At 54.9% G+C, this 20,231-nt stretch overlaps 4 protein-coding genes across 4 annotated transcripts; all 4 read left to right on the top strand.

Moving 5' to 3' along the window:
* Positions 1-1,251: 1,251 nt before the first annotated feature.
* Positions 1,252-4,416, top strand: GLOTRDRAFT_138303 (uncharacterized protein; the record flags this gene model as incomplete). The annotated part of the gene is made up of 2 exons (XM_007867136.1): positions 1,252-1,876; positions 1,934-4,416. The coding sequence occupies 2 exons, from the start codon at positions 1,252-1,254 to the stop codon at positions 4,042-4,044; spliced, it is 2,736 nt and encodes a 911-aa protein (XP_007865327.1). The 3' UTR covers positions 4,045-4,416.
* A 234-nt stretch (positions 4,417-4,650) lies between these two features.
* Positions 4,651-6,690, top strand: GLOTRDRAFT_75410 (ubiquinone biosynthesis hydrox; the record flags this gene model as incomplete). Its single annotated transcript, XM_007867135.1, has 6 exons — positions 4,651-4,819; positions 4,869-5,015; positions 5,069-5,127; positions 5,176-5,451; positions 5,505-6,219; positions 6,275-6,690. The coding sequence occupies 6 exons, from the start codon at positions 4,651-4,653 to the stop codon at positions 6,643-6,645; spliced, it is 1,737 nt and encodes a 578-aa protein (XP_007865326.1). The 3' UTR covers positions 6,646-6,690.
* A 1,716-nt stretch (positions 6,691-8,406) lies between these two features.
* GLOTRDRAFT_59990 (cytosolic acc1, acetyl-CoA carboxylase) lies at positions 8,407-15,930 on the top strand. Its single transcript, XM_007867134.1, has 11 exons — positions 8,407-8,476; positions 8,530-8,612; positions 8,668-8,686; positions 8,740-9,384; positions 9,434-9,679; positions 9,739-11,836; positions 11,886-11,989; positions 12,042-12,210; positions 12,264-15,119; positions 15,173-15,585; positions 15,646-15,930. Exons 1-11 carry the CDS (start codon positions 8,437-8,439, stop codon positions 15,678-15,680), a joined length of 6,708 nt encoding a protein of 2,235 aa, XP_007865325.1. The 5' UTR covers positions 8,407-8,436; the 3' UTR covers positions 15,681-15,930.
* A 52-nt stretch (positions 15,931-15,982) lies between these two features.
* GLOTRDRAFT_59985 (glutamine-dependent NAD synthetase with GAT domain-containing protein) lies at positions 15,983-19,437 on the top strand. Its single transcript, XM_007867133.1, has 19 exons — positions 15,983-16,074; positions 16,183-16,213; positions 16,267-16,352; positions 16,401-16,432; positions 16,486-16,570; positions 16,628-16,823; positions 16,881-16,969; positions 17,021-17,476; positions 17,538-17,689; positions 17,748-17,925; positions 17,983-18,118; positions 18,173-18,279; positions 18,331-18,368; positions 18,422-18,515; positions 18,582-18,648; positions 18,715-18,843; positions 18,906-18,989; positions 19,043-19,067; positions 19,122-19,437. The coding sequence occupies exons 1-19, from the start codon at positions 16,046-16,048 to the stop codon at positions 19,241-19,243; spliced, it is 2,136 nt and encodes a 711-aa protein (XP_007865324.1). The 5' UTR covers positions 15,983-16,045; the 3' UTR covers positions 19,244-19,437.
* Positions 19,438-20,231: the final 794 nt, after the last annotated feature.

Here is a 20,231-nt window from a genome sequence, read left to right as displayed (position 1 = left end):
CGGAGGACGGCCCTCTGGCTCGCGGGCTCATTCGGGTTGAGCTTTCCTCGATCTATCTCATCCCTCGATTATTGTTATTGTATCGACTACTCGATTACACTATTAGACAATGGGGCAGCATCTGAATCCCTACCCACACTCTGACTCCGGCCAACTGAACATCCTCGGCCTTTGCTCGAGCCAACATTGTCTTGGGGGCGTTATTCCTGGTACAGCCCAGTGACAGTGTCTTGCATTCTTAGATGGCCAACGCATCATCATACATCATACTCTCCCGCGTTCCGGGCGCTCAAAGAACCAGCTTGATGAGCAGGTAACTCAGGCTGGTGGTGGTCCTGCTTCTGTAAGATGAATAGTCATTCCAAGTCGTCCATCATGTCACAGTTTTCCGAGCATACCAAGCCGCGACGTCTTGCTTTGCGACTGAACCATTCGTTGTTCCCACTTCAAGGTGAACAGGTATGATAGACGTGCCCTCGATCTGGGTGATTCATTCAACGTCCCGTAAATAAACACTGCTCTCTAAATTCGATTGGGATGGCTGAAACGTCAGTGCTCCATTGTCGCTGCCTGCCATTGCAAGCACTGCTGTATGTTCGACTCCACGGTTTCACTCAGCTATTGATGGATCCCGGCCTTGCCTCGGTGAGCGTGGTGTCGTGTCTTTGTGACCGCAGAGCGGTCAACATAAGAGCATCTGTGCGGCAGGCAGCACGCATGTTCACGGCAAAAGCGTTCCTGAGCACTGTACCACGGCTTGTTGGATGCCGACCCGTTTCTGAACTTTCTCACCAAGGGGTCCGGTATTCTCGTCGGACCCGCAGAGGACAGTTGAGAAGTCGAGAATCATTTAATTCGGCTGGGGAGTTGAAATTACGGAAAGTCAGAGCTATTTGTTACAATGTCCGTGGTGATTAGATGTATCAGTCAAGATAAAGAGCGGTGTGAAGACGGCGCCTGCTAATCGATAGCTTGAAGCCTTGTGCAGCAGGAGGCCTTTCAGCCACCGGAGCTGTAAGAGGAAGCATGGCCGACGCCAGTCCGGGTTGCGGCCGGCAACCGGAGCTTCTGTTTCGGCCTCTCTCTCTGGGCACACTGTAATATTCAGTTACAACTCATCCTCGTCGTCTGCCGCCACGACGGACGCCCTTTCGTCTACTTGGTACCGCCAGTCAGCCCGCTTGGTCAGTTTTGAGTGCTTGCTGGCCGTGTTCTTCTGTCTGACCCGCGGCGCACTCTTGCAGTATCCCCATGCAACCCTCCGAGGATGAGATCCAGCGAGAGGTCGAAGCTCTACGGGACATCAAGCGGCGCTCTACTGCCCAGGGCGGTCCTGGCGCCCTCCTGCTAGACCCGGATCTCCCCAGCCAGTCGTCCCCGCCATCCCCCCACTCCTGGAGCGGCAGCAGCAGCACAGCTGTCGACGACTCCAGCAGCAGCTCGCATGAGTCGGCGTCGGGGCGCGAGAGCCCAGCGGAGGACCCCTTCCATCTCTTCTGGGTGCCCGCGAGCTTGCACCCCGAGATTGCACCAGATCAGTTCCGCGCGTTCTTGAAAGAGCATGCGCGCGCCCCCCCAGATGGTAATGTCACGCTTTCGCGGTCTAGCTCAGCTTCGTCTACAGGGCTCGGGCGGAAGCAGTCTATGCTACGCAAGCAATACAAGCCGCGGCCGAACGACGGGGTGGAGGAAGAGGAAGTAGTAGTCCCCCTTCGCCGAGATCGGAGCAGCTATTATGCCAACGCGGGCCCGCAACTCACTATCAGCGATCTGCAGAAACTCGAGGAACTTGCGGACGAGGCGTCTAAGAGTGACGATCCTTCGAAGCTGAGAAGTGTGCTTAGGCGGAGTCTCAGCATGAATATTGCACCCTCAGGTGTGTTCTGCCATCACAAGGGACGTTCCTTCCGTTAACCCTGTGCCCCGTATGCAGTCATCGACCAGATGGATGACATGCCAAGCATGGGAGACGAAGCTGATGCCCCCATTATTGTTCCTCCTCCCGGGCAGATTCTGCGCCGGACCGCCAGGACAAAGATTCGGAAGCCTGGTCAAACTACGGAAGGTAGCCATCGATTCCAGACTACTCGCTCCCGTCGTAAGTCAGGGCCTGGAGGCAGAGCTCCCACAGCACCGCCGGGCGATACTCGGACGTCTAGTGATCTATCTTCGAATGATCACAGCGATGGCGACCACTTGAAGCGGCCACGTCGTATGACTAGCGAGACGATCGATGCGCCTTCAAGGCCTGAATCCTACAGCGAGGAGTCGTCTATATTCGACGCTTACGTTACTGAGGAGCCTGAGGAAGAGACACCCCATGCCGCAGTAACATCACCTCCCGCACGTTCTGCACCTCTTGCACCGGAACCCGTCATACTTGTTGAACCGAAGGCACCGGAGTCAGAACCAGCCCCTTCCGAGCTGCAAGGGCCCGTTCTACATCATCCGCAGCCCAAACGGCTGCTGCAGCCGCCTGCGTCACCCGAAGTGCCTGCAACTTCACGCACCCCTTCCCCTGAGCCCATGTCACCATCTATAGAAACCAATCTATCCCACCCAGGCCAAGTACAGCAACCCGCATTCCTTTCCACCCCTTCCCCGCCTCCGCGCACTCCGAGTCCCTCACATCGCAAGGATAAAGATAAGGACGATAAGGGGCTATTCAAGTGGGGCGGTGACAAGGGTAGCAAGAAAGGTGCCAAGGAGAAGGACAGGGAATATCGGGAGCAGAAGGAGAAGGAGAAAAAGGGCTTTTTCGGTTCGTTATTCGGCAACAAAAAGAAGCAGGAGGAGCAGCCACAGTCAAATCTTGGCCATGCGTCTGGTCGCGAGGCTGCAATCGCACTGCTTGGTGCCTCGAAATCATCCAAGTCTCCTGCACCTTCTCCGTCACCCCAACCAGGCGGTCCTTACGCGCGATACCCCATCCATGTTGAGCGAGCTATATACCGACTCAGTCATATCAAGCTCGCCAACCCTCGACGTCCACTATATGAACAAGTGTTGATAAGTAATTTGATGTTCTGGTATTTGGGAGTCATCAACAAGACGCAGAATCAGGGCACTGCTCAGCCACAGGCTGCTGCGAATGGCCAATCTCCGCAAGGGCCAAGCCCTGCAGAGAAGGAGAAGCTCGAGCAGGAGCAGCGAGAACGGGAAGAACGGGAGAGGGCCGAGAGAGAACGTGCCGAGCGGGAGAAGGAGATGGAACGGAATGAGTCCAAGACGCAACCGCGCCGGGGCAGCTTGACTAAAGGCGGTGCTTCCGGGACGCCAGGGCGACGTGCGGAGATGCCTGTTCGTGGCCCGCAGTATGAACTTCAACACCGGGCAATGGAGCAGGAGTATGGCGGCTCTCCGGGATATGGTCCTGGATCTGCACCTATGGGTCGTGCATCTTCGGCGCCTCCCATCAACGGATCTGGTGGGTACTCTGGGGGATATTCGGCTCGCTCCCAGGGCCCTAGTCAAGGTGCGCCGCTCTACTCGCAACCCCACTCGGGCCCTCCTCAGGTCCAGCTGCCGAACGATTTCTACTACGATGCTTCCTCTGGCCCTGAACAACGGTCAGTCGGCCCTAGGCCAGTCTCACCCCAGCTACCTCCGGGTGCCATGCCGCCGGTAACTAGTGTAAGTGTCGACCAGTCGTGGTTTGCGTCCTCGCCAGCCCCCGCACCGGTTTCTCGCGGACCTGCCTCTCCATCATCTACGCGAGCGACGTCGCCACCCAATTCTAATACATCGGCAGCAGCAGCGCCTCCGCCTCTCAGCGCTCGACAGTCTCGCTCGCCTCCACCACACAATCGATATACACCAGTACTGGAGAACCATGTTATCGATGGAACAGGCGGCATGAAGCCCACACGCTCGATGTCTGCAAATGCTGCTCCTCCGCCCATGCCTCCCATGAATGGGAAGATCAGGAAGGTCTCCAGTGCACATGCCGTGCCCAGCAACCATAGGCCAAGGACTAGTGATGGCATCTCCGGAAGTGAAGAGGACGTCCCTCTTGCCTACTATCAGCAACAGAGGCGACGTTAATGGTTGTACGACTTGGTTCATCTCATTCTATCCAGTTCACTTCGGGACAATTTTATGCTCTGTATGTTCTTCATCCTTCTCACTTTAATCATAGATCACGCAACCTGAACCTTCCCTGCACCTCTCACGATTCGCACGAGCCATACGCCGCGCGCCCTCATTGCACGCCCTCACTCGTTACGCTTTGCCATCTCCAGTAGCACCGCTTCCTCACTGACCTTCGCACATTTCCCGGCTCGGTTTCTGGGTCATCTTGCTATGGGTACACTCTGGACCATTCACATCTTTACGCACTTTGGCATCCCGTCTGGCATCTTGTGCATATACTGTCCTCATGTATTCTTATTCAAGTTGCTACCCTCGGAACGGCTGATTTTAGTCAATATTGTCAGTTTAGTGGTAAGTACGGTGTGGCTCCGTACACGGACTTCGTCTTGCTCTTCTGCGTCATGCTCCCAATAAAAGCTGACTAGTGTATGTAAACACAATGTTTCAAGTCATCCCGGGCCAGTGTTCTATGTTAGATGGGAGGAAGTGTACGTATTGAAAGTGGCGGGCCTGAGGTAGATACAGCCGCCTTCAGCCTTTCACCGGCATCTTAGCTCAATGTTGTCATGTAGCTCTCGCGCTGCCCCCAAGGGCTTTCGCCCATACAATAAGCTTCTAGTAGCAAGAGCAGACCGAGCACGGCTTCACACCGACAGCAGGCCTGAAGACTACGATGTAGTCATCGTCGGAGGAGGACCGGCAGGACTCGCGCTCGCCAGCGCCCTAGGTACGCGTTTTATCCTTGCACAACGCCTCTTTGCAGACTTTCGGTCTAGGGTCGAAACCCCATGTCCGGCAGACCACGAAGGTCGCGTTAATTGAAGCGGGAGATCTGGCGAAAATCCGGGAATGGCACCTTCCGGCGGGTTCGTTCTCTAACCGTGTCAGTTCCTTAACGAATGCTTCCCAATATTTTCTGGAGAGTAAGTCGTGGGATGGGGATGATGCTAGACTCGGGGTGCTGATATGGCTCTAGGTATCGGGGCATGGAGGTACGTGGATGAGACGCGGACCGCACCCATGGAAGAGATGCAGGTACACATTTCTCATCTGTTTATTCTCCTTTCATGACAAGGTGCACAGGTATGGGATGGCATCTCTGATGCACGCATTACGTATGTCGCATCCGAGCTGGGTTTCAGGCATCCCACCCAAGATGGGTCGTCAGTGCCCCAAATGGCCCGCATGACGGAGAACCTGAACCTGCAGCGGGCCCTACTTCGCCATCTCTCATCCGTCTCCGAAGTGCAGCTACTCGATAAGACGAAAGTGAGCTCTATAATCCGCGAGGACAGGGAGGGTGGCGGCTGGCCCCTTGTCCATCTCTCGGACGGGCGGGTCCTCCGGGCAAGACTTCTCGTAAGTAGGCATTCGTTATTTGTTCATGAACACGTAGACATCTCGTCATTTAGATTGGTGCAGATGGGTTCAACTCGCCCGTCCGCTCATATGCCGGTATATCCTCTTATGGCTGGGCGTACCCTACTCAAGCTATCGTAGCGACGCTATCCCACCAGCCTCGTTCGCCCTTGCAGGGCCCGAATACTACGGCCTACCAACGCTTCCTCCCCACAGGACCCATCGCATTCCTCCCCTTGTCACCCACAGAGTCGTCCCTTGTCTGGTCAACTCGTCCGCACCTCGCTCAGATCCTGACGAAATCCAATCCTGATGTGCTCACAAGCATGATCAACGCAGCGTTCAGACTGCCCGAGGTGTCAATAAGGCACCTGCACAAGCTTATTTCGGACACTACGGCGCATATAACGCCTAACCAAATTCAAGAAGAGATCGCGTGGAGGGAGCGCTCGCACGCCATTCCTCCCAATTCTGCGCTTTCGTCGAGTTTGGCGAATGTTGATAACACGGGCTTACCCCCAGAGGACGCGGAGATGTATCCGCCGCTGGTCAAGTCGATCCAGCCTGGTACCGTCGCTTCATTCCCCTTGCGATTTAATCACGCAGATACCTACATCGGGGAGGGTGCCGGGAGCCGCACTGTCCTGGTCGGTGATGCTGCGCACACCATCCATCCGCTCGCGGGGCAGGGGCTGAACATGGGCTTGATGGATGTCGAATCGCTGGCGGAATGCATCGGGAACGCCGTGCTCACCGGCGGGGACATTGGTTCGTCGGCCGTCTTTTTCTGACGAATGTCTAATTCTGATTGCTCCTCCTGCAGGCTCGTACACGGCGCTCATGCCGTACGCCCAAGACAGGTACTTTGAGAATCACAAGATCCTATCGGCCGTCGATAAGCTCCACAAGCTGTACTCGTCGACGCTCGAGCCCGTGGTGTGGGCGCGGTCCGTCGGACTGGAAGTCGTGAACGAGCTCGACTCGGTCAAGGCAGCGATTATGATGTCTGCTGGCGCCGAGCCCCGTGTCACGATAGGAAGCGCGGCGAGGATCTGGGGCGCGGCCGCCAAGGGCGTTGAAAGTTTGGCTGGTGCGATGGGGCTCGCTGTGACAATAGGTCAGGGCGCAGCGGGGGCTGTGCATAATGGGCTCCAGGAGCTCATGAGAGCCACTACAGGACAAAGACGAGTGTAATGCGCTTTTTGGGAGTACTAATACATACGCGAGTTCGCATCGCCCAATTGTCGGATGAGGGAACGCTACCATGACTTTTGCGTGGAACCCACCGACGGCATGGGCCAGCCGTTCAGTGGGCTAGACATGCCTTACGCAGATTCTTGGGAGACTAGATACCTGGGAGCGAAGACAGATCTAAAACCCGGCAATCCGAGATCCAACTCTCGTGTATCTCGTTGTGATCTATGCAAGTGTCTAGTCATCTCAATTTACATATAGTTTGATCAGCAAACCAGGATCCTCTGGGTACCAGGAGCACACCCGGCAGCAAAAGTGTGGCATTGTGTACAGTGCTATGGCGCGCGTCATCACTCAATAAAACGAGCGATGCATGCTGGGATGTTATATACAATGAACCTGCAACGTACGCTTGACTATGGTCAATCTGTTTAAATTATAATCATATGTAGCTGCATTTGTAGCTGGGGCTGTCTTAACGTCCGATGAGGAGACTGCACCGACACCACTTCCGTCTCCGCGTGCCATCTCCGGCGGCAACTTGTGTAGATCAAATGCATCCCGGCGGCAAGCAAGAAGCTCGTCATGGAGATCGTCCGTATCGATATCTGCCACTTTCTTCACAGCAGGTGTCGCTCCGCCGCTCAGCATGTACACTTAGCAGGATATGAAGGAGAGGTCCTAGTCACATACGGACCCCGTCTCTTCCTTCATCTTTCTAATGGCACATCCATGTGCCGGTGTAGGCTGTCTACGGCCAGAGATAAGACATGCCGTTCCACCCATTTTACCGAAAGGCCTCCGGAGAATCAGATTTCGGCACTGGATGACTTCCCGTAAGCCAAAATCCTAGATTTCGCAGTTCTAAACGCCATCAGCGTACCTGGTCACATTCGCTGCCACGGTGCAATGGCAAAATAGAACCGTTCCTCCCATCCGTAATGCCAGACCAACGCTCGACGACTGCAAGTCACGACCATGAGGTCGCTTTCCATTTATGGCGAGCGGACCGCTCAATTTAGCAGGTGCTGATGGCAGGTTTGATACGCGGACCTCAACCGAGGCTAAGCGAGCGTTTAGAGTCGTCTGGAGATTTGGAAAGGGGGGTCGACCCCCCCTGCTAGATTTAAAGTTTAGAGACGGTTTTTGCTCGACGAGCCTCATCAAAACTTGGTCTAAGCGAGAGCGTGACAAGACGGCATCTCGGCTTGATGCGTTTAGAGATTTAGAACTGCTCAAAACGCGTTCTAAATGCTTACGGGAAGTCATCCACTTGTCGTCGTGCATAGCGTCCCCAGCGATTCCTGACGTCTCTCCTCCACCGTCTGTACCTGCGCGCTGTGTCGCTAGCGTGTTCGCTAAATAGAATTGATGTCATGCAAAGTCGCAGGAATGCGCTCGAACATCAGCGGAATAGGCTTTAGAGGGCGCAAGTCGGTGTTTCGGACGGTCTGTGGATGGGTTTCGCGAATGGCAACGACCATCCACACCGCAGGCCGTGATTGACTTTGATTGATGTCTGCGACGCCCTTTGCCTTTTCGTGCAGGGAAACTGATGGCTGCGACGACACAGACGCCGTCTTTACCTCGATTTTGTCCGCCGTTCTGCACGTTCTCCGAGCCTGGTACGCCCGCAGGACGCTGACGTAATCACGGGTTTCTTTGGGGATTGGCAGTTTGCGGTACAGCACCCCAGGATCGGGCACTTCTGGTGGGACTGGTGGGTCGCTGCTCGTTTTGCTCTTATAGCCGGCCGTCGCCCTTTCTCTCTCCTCAAGGACCTTTGTAGCCATGTCGGCCTACGACCACTCCAAAGTCGCCCATTTCATAGGTAAGCGGTTCGCGTCGACGCGTCGGGCGTTCGCTGAACTCATACCTGTGCAGGCGGAAATTCCTTGGAGAATGCACCTCGAGGCCAGGTGTACGACTTTGTCAAAGGCCACGGTGGCCATACTGTTATCACAAAGGTGCGTCGCCCTCAGTGCTCCCGCATCGTCATGCCTGCTCACGGTACTATTGTAGGTCCTAATTGCCAATAACGGTACGTTGATCATAGCAGTGCTTCGACACTGACGCTGAAGAGTCGCTCTGCAGGTATCGCTGCCGTGAAAGAGATTCGTTCCATCCGCCAATGGAGCTACGAAATGTTCGGCACCGAGCGTGCCATCGAGTTCACGGTCATGGCCACGCCAGAGGACCTGAAGGTGAATGCTGAATATATCCGTATGGCGGATCGTTATGTCGAAGTGCCCGGTGGTACCAACAACAACAACTACGCTAACGTCGACTTGATTGTCGACGTCGCCGAGCGTTCGGGTGTCCACGCCGTATGGGCCGGCTGGGGTCATGCATCTGAGAACCCAAGACTTCCTGAGAGCCTTGCCGCAAGCAAGCACAAGATTGTCTTCATCGGTCCCCCTGGAAGCGCCATGAGGAGTTTGGGTGACAAGATCTCCAGTACCATTGTTGCGCAGAGTGCAGAAGTCCCGACTATGGCTTGGTCCGGGACAGGCATCTCCGAGACTGCGTTGAACGAGCAGGGACACGTGATCGTCCCAGATGATGTCTACAAGGCTGCTTGTGTTACGACAGTCGAGGAAGGATTGGCCAAGGCCGAAGAGATCGGGTGGCCGGTTATGATCAAGGCGAGCGAAGGTGGTGGCGGTAAGGGTATCAGGAAGGTCGAGAAGGCCGACCAGTTCAAGAACGCGTTCCACGCTGTAATGGGAGAGATTCCAGGTGGGTTGTATGCTGTTTGTCGCGTTATATTTCTTACGCATCTACATAGGCTCTCCCATCTTCATCATGAAGCTCGCGGGCTCCGCGCGGCATCTGGAAGTCCAGCTTCTTGCGGACCAGTACGGTAACGCCATCTCGCTTTTTGGACGTGATTGCTCCGTCCAGCGCCGGCACCAGAAGATCATTGAAGAAGCTCCTGTTACTATTGCGAAGCCCGAGACATTCGAGCAGATGGAACGCGCAGCTGTTCGTCTTGCGAAACTTGTTGGTTACGTCAGTGCAGGCACTGTTGAATGTGAGTTTCTTTGCTTCTCGTCTTCAGTCGTAGCATATACTGATGTGAGTGCGCTACAGATTTGTATAGTCCCAGCGACGATGATTTCTTCTTCTTAGAACTCAACCCTCGTCTCCAAGTCGAGCACCCGACGACCGAGATGGTCTCAGGAGTCAATCTTCCCGCTGCCCAGCTGTGCGTGGCAATGGGTATCCCGCTGCACCGTATCCGTCATATTCGCCAGCTTTACGGTGTCGAGCCGCACGCCACCTCTGAGATCGACTTCGACATGGTGAACCCCGATGCCATGCAAGTGCAGCGCCGCCCACGTCCCAAGGGACACGTCGTCGCCGTCCGTATCACGGCCGAGAACCCTGACGCCGGGTTCAAGCCTTCTTCGGGATCCCTCCAGGAACTCAACTTCCGCTCCAGCACGAACGTGTGGGGTTACTTCTCGGTCAACTCGGCTGGTGGTCTGCACGAGTTCGCGGACTCGCAGTTCGGCCACATTTTCGCGTACGGTCAGGATCGGTCGGAGAGTCGGAAGAACATGGTCGTCGCGCTCAAGGAGTTGAGCATTCGCGGAGATTTCAGGACGACAGTGGAGTACCTGATCAAGCTGCTCGAGACGCAAGCGTTCGAGGAGAACACGTTCACGACGGGCTGGCTGGATTCGCTCATCTCTAGCAGGTTGACTGCCGAGCGTCCTGACGCGACGCTTGCTGTCATCTGCGGTGCTGTAACTAAGGCACACATCGCCTCCGAGGCTTGCTGGTCCGAGTATAAGCGCATCCTTGACAAGGGTCAGGTACCTGCCCGCGATACCTTGAAGACTGTGTTCGTCATCGACTTCATCTACGACAACGTTCGGTACTCTTTCACGGCGACACGATCTTCGCTCACCACGTGGACCTTGTTCTTGAACGGTGGTCGCACACTTATTGGAGCTCGTCCCCTAGCTGATGGAGGTCTGCTCGTCTTGTTGGACGGCAAGAGTCACTCTGTTTACTGGCGTGAGGAAGTCGGTGCTCTCAGAGTCATGATCGACTCGAAGACGTGTCTCATCGAGCAGGAGAACGACCCGACGCAGCTCCGCAGCCCTAGTCCCGGCAAGCTTGTCAGGTTCCTTGTCGACAGCGGTGATCATATCAACGCTGGGGAGCCCTATGCTGAGATTGAGGTCATGAAGATGTACATGCCCTTGGTCGCTGCCGAGGACGGTGTGGTACAGCTTGTCAAGCAGCCTGGTGTCAGCCTAGAACCTGGCGACATCCTCGGTATCCTCACCTTGGATGACCCGAGCCGTGTCAAGCACGCAAAGCCTTTCGAGGGTCTTTTGCCTGACATGGGTATGCCCAGCGTCATCGGTAGCAAGCCGCACCAGCGCGTGGCGAAGTGCCTGGGCGTCTTGAACGATATCCTGGACGGCTTCGACAACCAGGCTATGATGGCGCCTACCCTGAAGGAGTTGACTGAAGTGTTGCACGACCCCTCTTTGCCCTACCACGAGATGTTCTCAATCTTGTCGGTCCTTTCTGGCCGTATCCCCTCGAAGTTGGAGGACACTATTCGGCATGCACTCGAGGCTGCCAAGGCTAAGGGCGAGGCCACGGAATTCCCAGCGGCTCGTCTGAGGAAGCTGATCGATCATTACATGCAAGAGAACATCCGACCCCAGGACCGGGCTACGTTCAGAAGTCAGATTGGTCCCATCTCGGACGTCGTTGACAGATACGTTGGTGGCTTGAAGATGCACGAGACGAATGTCATCGCCAGCCTGCTTGGTCGCTATGTAGAGACCGAGAAGCTCTTTGGTGGCAGTTTCGAGGCCCGTGTGCTCATGCTCCGTGAGCAGCACAAGGACGACCTTGACAAGGTCGTGCGCTTGGTTCTCAGCCACATCAAGGTGCAGAGCAAGGCGAAGTTGGTGCTCGCCATCCTTGACTACGTCAAGTCCAGTGGATTGCCGGTGTCCGACCCCGAGGGTAACCTCCACAAGGTGCTCAAGGAATTGACGACTCTCGAGGCCCGGTCGTCGAGTGCGGTGTCCCTCAAGGCTAGGGAAGTCCTGATCTACTGCCAGATGCCCTCGTACGAGGAGCGTCGGGTTCAGATGGAGGCCATTCTTAAGGCAGCGGTCACCAACCAGTTCTACGGCCAACAGAAGGCCGATCACAGGTAAGTACAGCGTGACTGGGTGAAGTACAGCTCTAATGTTCTCGATCAGGCAACCTTCGGCTGAGATTCTGAGAGAACTGACTGATTCTCAGTACACCGTTTACGATGTCTTGCCGAGCTTCTTCGAGCATGAGCAGCCTTGGGTCGAGCTTGGTATGTGAATGAATATTCCGCTGATGACGGCGTGCTTATATTCCTCTTATAGCTGCCCTCGAGGTGTATGTTCGTCGCGCGTACCGTGCTTACTCCCTGCTCTCCGTGGACTATGAGGAAAGCGACCCTCTTGAAGATGACGAGTTGCCTTCGGCTGTAACGTGGACGTTCAACCTGGGCAAATCTCACTCGCCTCCTTCCACGCCTCGTATCACTGATGGGTCAGCTTTTCATTCTATGTCTCCTGTAGTCTTACTAATACGGTAGTGTCCAGCGCCCCTCGTCGCCAAGAGTCCGTTAGCGATCTCACGTACATGCTCAACAAGAACCAGTCTCAGCCTACGCGAACGGGTGCGATGGCGTCCTTTGCTAACCTGCAAGCTCTTTCGAAGGGGTTCGAGAAGGTTGCCGCTTTCTTGCCTCCTTTCGACCCTGCGGAGTATGCCCAACGTTACGGAAACAGCCAGCCGCCAAACGTCCTTAACCTGGCTCTACGGATCTTTAATCGGGAAGATGACATGTCCGACGATGCATTCGCGGAGAAGATCCATGAATTGACGAACCAGAAGAAGGACGTGCTGACCCGCCGTGGTGTCCGCCGTGTCACCGTACTGGTGTGCCGCCAAGGGCAATACCCCGTCTACTTTACTCTCCGAGACATGGGTGGTGACTGGAAGGAAGAACAGGCCATCCGTAATATCGAACCTGCTCTCGCCTTCCAGCTGGAGCTCAGCCGCATGTCCAACTACAATCTCACGCCGTGCTTCGTCGAGAGCAAGCAGCTTCACATCTACCATGCCGTGGCGAGGGAGAACCAGCTCGATACCCGATTCTTCGTCCGCGCACTTGTTCGTCCGGGTCGTCATCGGGGTAACATCACTACTGCGGAGTACCTCATCTCCGAGACGGATCGCCTTGTTACCGATATCTTGGACGCCTTGCAAATCGTCAGTCCACAGTACCGCAATCCAGATGGTAACCATATCTTCATGAACTTCGTCTACAACCTTCAAGTCACGTACGACGATGTTCTGGAAGCCATCGCTGGATTCTTGGAACGTCACGGGAAGCGATTGTGGCGTCTGCGAGTCACCAGTTCCGAGATCCGTATCACTCTCGAAGACAAGGACGGCCATGTCACTCCCATCCGCTGCGTCATCGAGAACGCTTCCGGATTCGTCGTCAAGTTCCATGGGTACCAGGAGATCACTACTGATAAGGGGACGACCATCCTCAAGTCCATCGGCGACAAGGGACCATTGCACTTGCAGCCAGTGCATCAGCCCTACCCCATGAAGGAGTCGCTCCAGCCTAAGCGTCACCAGGCTCACCTCGTTGGTACGACGTATGTGTATGATTTCCCCGAGCTCTTTGGCAAGGCACTCCATGACGTCTGGACCAAGGCTCGCAAGACGAACCCCGGACTCGTCATTCCCAAGCAACTTCTGGAGTCCAGGGAGCTGGTCCTTGACGAGCACGACCAGTTGGTGGAAGTCGATCGCGCCCCCGGAAACAATACGTTCGGTATGGTCGGTTGGGTATACACGCTCCGTACGCCAGAATATCCTCATGGCCGCAGAGCCGTTGTCATTGCCAACGATATCACGTACAAGATCGGATCCTTCGGCCCTCAAGAAGATCAATTCTTCTACCTTGCCACCCAATATGCTCGAGAGCAAGGCCTCCCTAGGATTTATCTCTCGGCCAACTCTGGTGCGCGGATTGGCCTTGCAGAGGAAGCAATAGGCCTGTTCTCTGCTGCGTGGAACGACAAGGACCATCCCGAGAAGGGCGTGGAGTACCTGTACTTGACGCATGAGAACTACCTTGCCCTACAGGACAAAGCGCCTGGGGCAGTCCGCACTGAAGAGATTGAAGTGGATGGCGAGAAGCGACACAAGATCACCGACATCATTGGTACTCAGGATGGCTTAGGTGTAGAGTGTCTGAAGGGGTCTGGTCTCATTGCTGGCGAGACGTCGCGCGCCTACGACGATATCTTCACGATTACGTTGGTGACTGCTCGGTCAGTCGGTATCGGTGCCTACCTTGTCCGCCTCGGAGAACGAGCAGTCCAGGTTGAGGGTCAACCGATCATTCTCACAGGTGCGCCGGCGCTCAACAAGGTCCTGGGTCGCGAAGTGTACACCTCCAACCTTCAACTCGGCGGTACCCAAATCATGTTCAAGAATGGCGTCTCTCATCTAACTGCGAACAGTGACCTGGAGGGTGTCACACACATCCTACAGTGGTTGACGTACGTGCCTGAAGCCAAGGGCGTGCCTCTGCCTATCCTGCCGTCTGCGGATACCTGGGACCGTGAGATTGGTTACACGATTCCCAAGGGTCCTTACGATCCCAGATGGTTCATTCAGGGCAAGGTAGATGAAAGCACGGAGGAGTGGTTGAGCGGTTTCTTCGATCGTGATTCCTTCCAGGAGACGTTGAGTGGATGGGCGCAGACTGTCGTTGTCGGCCGGGCACGTCTTGGCGGCATTCCTACGGGTGTCATTGCCGTCGAAACCCGCACCATCGAGCGTGTCGTTCCGGCAGATCCTGCCAACCCCGCGTCCTTCGAGCAGCGCATTATGGAAGCTGGCCAGGTCTGGTATCCTAACTCTGCGTACAAGACTGCCCAGGCTATCTTCGACTTCAACCGGGAAGGCCTTCCTCTCATCATCTTCGCCAACTGGCGTGGCTTCTCTGGGGGGCAGCAGGATATGTACGATGAAATCCTCAAGCAAGGATCAAAGATCGTCGACGGCTTGTCCAGCTACAAGCAGCCCGTCTTCGTGTACATCGTGCCTAACGGCGAGCTGCGTGGCGGTGCCTGGGTAGTGCTCGATCCGTCGATCAATGCCGAGGGCCAGATGGAGATGTATGCGGACGTCGACGCGCGTGCGGGCGTACTGGAGCCTGAGGGTATCATCGAGATCAAGTTCCGTAGGGAGCGGATGCTGAACCTGATGGAGCGGCTGGACTCGGAGTATGCGGCGCTGAAGCAGGCAAGCAAGGATGCCTCCAAGACACCGGACGAGCGGATGGAAGCGACCCAAAAGTTGGCCGAGAGGGAGACGCTCTTGCAACAGACATACAAGCAGATTGCTCTGCTGTATGCTGATCTCCATGAGTACGTCCATGGTTACGTTACGTTGATGTTTAGTATGCTGACCACTGTTGTAGTCGAGTGGGTCGTATGGAGGCGAAGGGTTGCGCGAAGCCTTGCACATGGAAGGGCGCTCGGCGACACTTCTATTGGGCTCTGCGTGCTCGTCTCGCTCGCCAAGCGGCGTTGAAGAAATTAGCGGAAGCCAGTCCAGACTCGTCGCTGGAGTACCGGTCGCAGCTCCTGGCTAGCCTCGCGACCATCGAGGAGCCCAACGACAACCGGGCTATCGCTGAGAAGCTCGAGAAGCTCGACCTGGACCAGACGATTGTGCAGCTCAAGGGTGACCACTTAAAGAAGCAGATGCTGGCGATGGTTCGGGAGGACCGGAAGGCGACGCTCACGGGCCTCGTGCGCCTCGTGGATAACCTGAACGACGACGAGAAGGCGAGCCTGCTCGCTGCTATCCATGCCTCGAATCGTTCACCAGGTGTGTAATGTGCACTTTACTCGGCAGCTGGTGGGAGCTCATGCGCATGTGTGGCCACAGGCCCTCCATCGTACACGACGTCGACGTCGAGCTGAATGCATGGTGGGCAGGGAGAGCAGATTCAAGGGGAACCGAGGGTGTGTCGTGAAGTATCTTATGTACCAGTATATTTGCTTTTGTAATCTTGCATCGCGGTTTTGCTGTCATGGCTCTGATTTACTAATGTCTCCACTGCTGAATAGAACATAGATACCATAGGATAGATTATCAATGCATTTCTTTCATTCTGAGACGCGTTTGTGGCTGATAGTGTGGCAGATCAGGCGTGGATCTGGTCTAAATATAGGCTGCTTATGACGCGCTTGCAATCGTCGTCGATTACTTCACCTTGATAAGCGTCTGCTTCAAAGCGTCCGAATTGACTGCAGGTCTACAGTCGCTGACCTCGACATAGACCAAGATGGGTCACCTTATTACTATTGCAACGTGAGCGGTGAATTATTTCTTTCCAGATGTTGGCGTTTACGATGGAATCCGCAGATGGTAAGCATGTACGGGACGCGTCCAAGGACACTGAAAGACTCAGGTGTCTCCCAGTTCCCTGAACCAGTGGGCGATGGACTTCCAAGTAAATGCAGGATGACGTGTGTCCGGGGGAACATATTCTGACTTACCACCCAGGGGAATTACGAGCGTATTATGGCTTCCATAGTCATCGCCAAAGAGCGCGGTGCAACCCTGCGCGTCGGTCCTGAGCTCGAGATTCCGTGAGTCCTTCTGAGATAACTGAGGGGCGCTGTCGCTCAAGTACACAGAGGCTACGGGTGCTATGACCATTTCCTTGAAGGTGAGTTCGATTGTGCTGTGTGCTCCGAATGCCCTGTAATATCTGCCGGCCAGGTGACACCGTCCTGCATTCGTGGGAGGTGCTGGCAAAGATACTGGAATCCGAAGAAGCCACTGGGATTGTGTGTGACATCGGGATGTAAGCTGCAGGCGCGGGTTGCGTTTGAGCGTGCTTAACTTATGTTGAGCACGACAGGCCTGTAGTGCATAAGAATGTGATATATAACTGCCGGGTGGTCATCCACGACCACAAGATCCTTCTGATCCGCCCCAAGATGTGGCTGGCGAACGATGGGAACTACCGGGAGCTGCGGTACTTTACGCCGTGGGCGAAGCATCGGCAGTGGGAGGAGCATTATTTGCCCAGGATGATACAGAAGATTACAGATCAGGTGCGGAGTGGAACAGAGCCTCTGTTCGTGGTTCTGACATCTTCTTTGGATGGGTAGGTCAAAGTCCCATTTGGTGATGCTGTCGTGAGCACTCTGGATACGTGCATCGGTGTAGAGTTGTGCGAAGAACTGTTCACGCCAGCTAGGTTAGTCCGCTTCTCCAAGTTCTTCCACGGGCTGACTTCACATCTCATCAGCCCTCACATCCTCATGGGCATGGACGGCGTCGAGATCTTCACAAACTCCAGCGGCAGCCATCACGAGCTGCGCAAACTCTACACCCGCGTCGAGCTCATCAAAGAAGCCACGCTGAAGCTCGGCGGGATCTATCTGTACGCAAACCAGCAGGGCTGCGACGGCGACCGGCTGTACTACGACGGGTGTGCGATGATTGCGGTCAATGGGCAGCTCGTCGCCCAGGGCTCACAGTTCTCCCTGCAAGAGGTCGAGGTCGTGTCGGCGACGGTGGACCTTGAGGAGGTTAGGGCGCACCGTGCGAAGAGCAGCCGCAGCATGCAGGCCGCGCAGGCGGAGAGGTATCATCGTGTTGAGGTGCCGTTTGCGCTGAGCAATAGGCATTGGAGCGAGGTGCACGATCCGACGCTGAGAAGGTTTTTGGAGCCGCGGTATCACCGACCTGAGGAGGAGATTGCGTACGTACTTTCTCTCTTCATCTTGTTTAGAGGTAAGTTCAGGACTGATGCGATTGTGCAGGTTGGGTCCGGCTTGCTGGTTGTGGGACTACCTTCGACGCTCTCGTGCCGTAGGCTATTTCATCCCGCTCAGCGGTGGTATCGATAGCTGCGCCACGGCCGTCATCACATACTCGATGTGCCGTCTCGTCGCTGAAGCCTGTCGCAACGGAGGTATGTTACGTTCCAAGGCATCTCCGCTTCAGCCTCTTTCTGAAGTTGGCACATGAAGACAAACAGGTCATTGCAGACGCCCGGCGCATCGCTGGAGAGAAAGAGGACTCGGAGTACCTACCCACGGATCCGAAGGAGTTCTGTAAGAGAATATTCCATACGTGCTATATGGGCACGGAGAATTCCAGCATAGACACGAGGCAGAGAGCAAAGGAGCTCTCTGAGGCTATTGGGAGGTGAGGCTTCCGCTTTCCTGAAGCAAAGTGGCACACCTCAAGTGCTTCAATGGGCAGTTATCATGTTGATCTGAACATGGACACGATAGTGACCTCCGTCCGGGACCTGTTTGGATTCGTCACAGGCGTGAAACCGAGGTTCCGCGTCCAGGGCGGCTCGGAGGCCGAGAATCTGGCTTTGCAGAACATTCAGGTGAGTCTAGGCTGCCGAAGCGGGTTGGACACGGAGATGAGATACGGAAACTAGGCTAGGCTGCGCATGGTGCTTGCGTACCTGTTTGCGCAGCTGTTGCCCTGGGTGAGAGGCAAGTATGGCGGGTTGCTCGTGCTTGGGAGTGCGAATGTGGATGAAAGGCGAGTAGTGATCTGATAGCGTGTTACCGGTGAAACTTATGACCAGGATAGTCTTCGAGGATACCTCACGAAATATGACTGCTCGTCGGGTACGGCCGTAGTTTCCTTACTTACGCCTGTCGTACTGTTAACCGCAGTGCAGCTGATGTGAACCCTATCGGCGGGATCAGTAAGACGGACCTGAAGAAGTTTATCGCGTACGCTCAGGAGATGTTCGACTTGCCTATACTAAAGAAGTACGTTGCTTACTTCCCACATATCCGCCTTAACGCCCCGCTAACATCTGCCTGTCCGCTGCCTAGTTTTCTGGACGCCACACCGACGGCGGAGCTGGAGCCCATTACTGAGAATTACGTGCAGTCAGATGAAGTACGTGTGGTTTGATGGGATAGATATTCAGGTCCTGCCGTGACTCAATGTGCTTCCGCTTTACAGGCTGATATGGGTATGACCTATGACGAACTCTCGATCTTCGGGCGGCTGCGCAAGGTGGAGAAATGCGGGCCCTACAGCATGTTCCAAAAGCTCGTACACGACTGGGGTTCATTCCTCTCTCCAACGCAGGTGTGCCGTCTTCGCCCCGCCTTACGATACCCTAGGACATGTGTAATTGGATTCTTTGATAGATCGCGGAGAAGGTGAAGCTGTTCTTCTTTGAGTATGCCAGGAATAGGCACAAGATGACTACAATCACGCCTGCGTACCACGCCGTATGTATCTGCTATCGATTCATTTCACGAGCTGCGCTGACACCTAAGAATAGGAGCAATATAGTCCGGACGATAACCGTGAGCGTATTGGTTCACTGCTCCGCGAGACCGATGCTGACGGTATATTATAAGGTTTCGACTTGCGACCATTCTTGTATCCGTCGCGGTTCCCGTGGCAGTTTAGGAAGATCGATGAGGTGGCGGCTACGTTACCGAACCTTTCCAACGGGGAGGGTAAGGCTAAGAAAGACTAAGTATGAAGTACAAGACCGCCGCAAAGCGCATGTTGTCTTTTAGAGGAATGGGAAGTTCGGTATGCGTGCGGGTAAATCCTCGCGGTAGCGATGGGGTTGTACACTATATACATCCGTGGCACTGGCAGTTGAGCCATGTCCTCTCGGACTTGGGAAGTATTCGGCGCTGCGGCGCACGCCAGGTCCGATTCCTCACATATAAAAGTCTATGGTAAACCCACGGCAGGGACTCTACAAGCAGGGAAATAATCTTTCTTGCTCCCCGGGCGCTGCGCGGCATCAACAATGCTCATAGTTATTTCATCTTGACCTGAATGATACTGAATGATATCAACTTCTAACTCTCAAGTTGGCGGCCTGCCAGTGCGGTCAGAGTCTTCGATCCATCAGATACTTGGTGTCAAGCTTTACAGTTACATGTATCTGAGGAATAGATAACAAGTGCCTTCTTTGCTGCCCTAGGGTGGCATTCCGCCACCCTCGATCAGTGTTACTGTAGAGTCAGTGTACTGTATACAGCATGTTTTCAACACTGTGATAGCTTGTACCGTAGGCAACAGGATGCTTGCCATTAGGCAGCCGAGGGATGCGTGACAGTGCCACCCTACATATTTGGAATTAATTTCCATCACACAAACGGTAATCCTTGACATAAGGGGTAATACAGTGCCTTGCATAAGAAACTGAACATCGCATTTCTGCACGCGTTGTTTGTCCGCGCCAAATATACCCTTTTCGGGTATCGGCAAATGTGCGGCAAAGACCCATCGAGAGGGAGGGTAGAGAGGCATACAGCTGGGGGCAGAGTATAATAATTTACAGCCCTTAGTGTAGTGTTAGAATATACATTCCATGCATTCTCTGAAGCCTTTTGAGCCCTCTCGGGGCGTCTGCGAGTCCTTGCCCAGCAAACGGTCTCGCGAAAGGCCTTCCAGACCTACCCGAAAAGGGTATATTTGGCGCGAACAAATAACGCGGGCGGAAATGC

This window comes from Gloeophyllum trabeum, assembly GCF_000344685.1.
Source record: "Gloeophyllum trabeum ATCC 11539 unplaced genomic scaffold GLOTRscaffold_00005, whole genome shotgun sequence".
NCBI lineage: Eukaryota > Fungi > Basidiomycota > Agaricomycetes > Gloeophyllales > Gloeophyllaceae > Gloeophyllum > Gloeophyllum trabeum.
The sequence above is the reverse complement of the archived record's forward strand: the minus strand, read 5'-3'. Positions and strand labels throughout refer to the sequence as shown.

Excerpts from the sequence above, each read along its gene's own strand:
- GLOTRDRAFT_59985 (XM_007867133.1), top strand. The coding sequence starts at position 16,046 with ATGGGTCACCTTATTACTATTGCAACGTG. Across the intron at positions 16,433-16,485 it reads CTATGACCATTTCCTTGAAG|GTGACACCGTCCTGCATTCG; the intron begins GTGAGTTCGATT and ends TCTGCCGGCCAG. Across the intron at positions 18,119-18,172 it reads TGGCTTTGCAGAACATTCAG|GCTAGGCTGCGCATGGTGCT; the intron begins GTGAGTCTAGGC and ends TACGGAAACTAG.
- GLOTRDRAFT_59990 (XM_007867134.1), top strand. The coding sequence starts at position 8,437 with ATGTCGGCCTACGACCACTCCAAAGTCGCCCATTTCATAG. Across the intron at positions 9,680-9,738 it reads CAGTGCAGGCACTGTTGAAT|ATTTGTATAGTCCCAGCGAC; the intron begins GTGAGTTTCTTT and ends AGTGCGCTACAG. Across the intron at positions 15,586-15,645 it reads TGCCTCGAATCGTTCACCAG|GCCCTCCATCGTACACGACG; the intron begins GTGTGTAATGTG and ends GTGTGGCCACAG.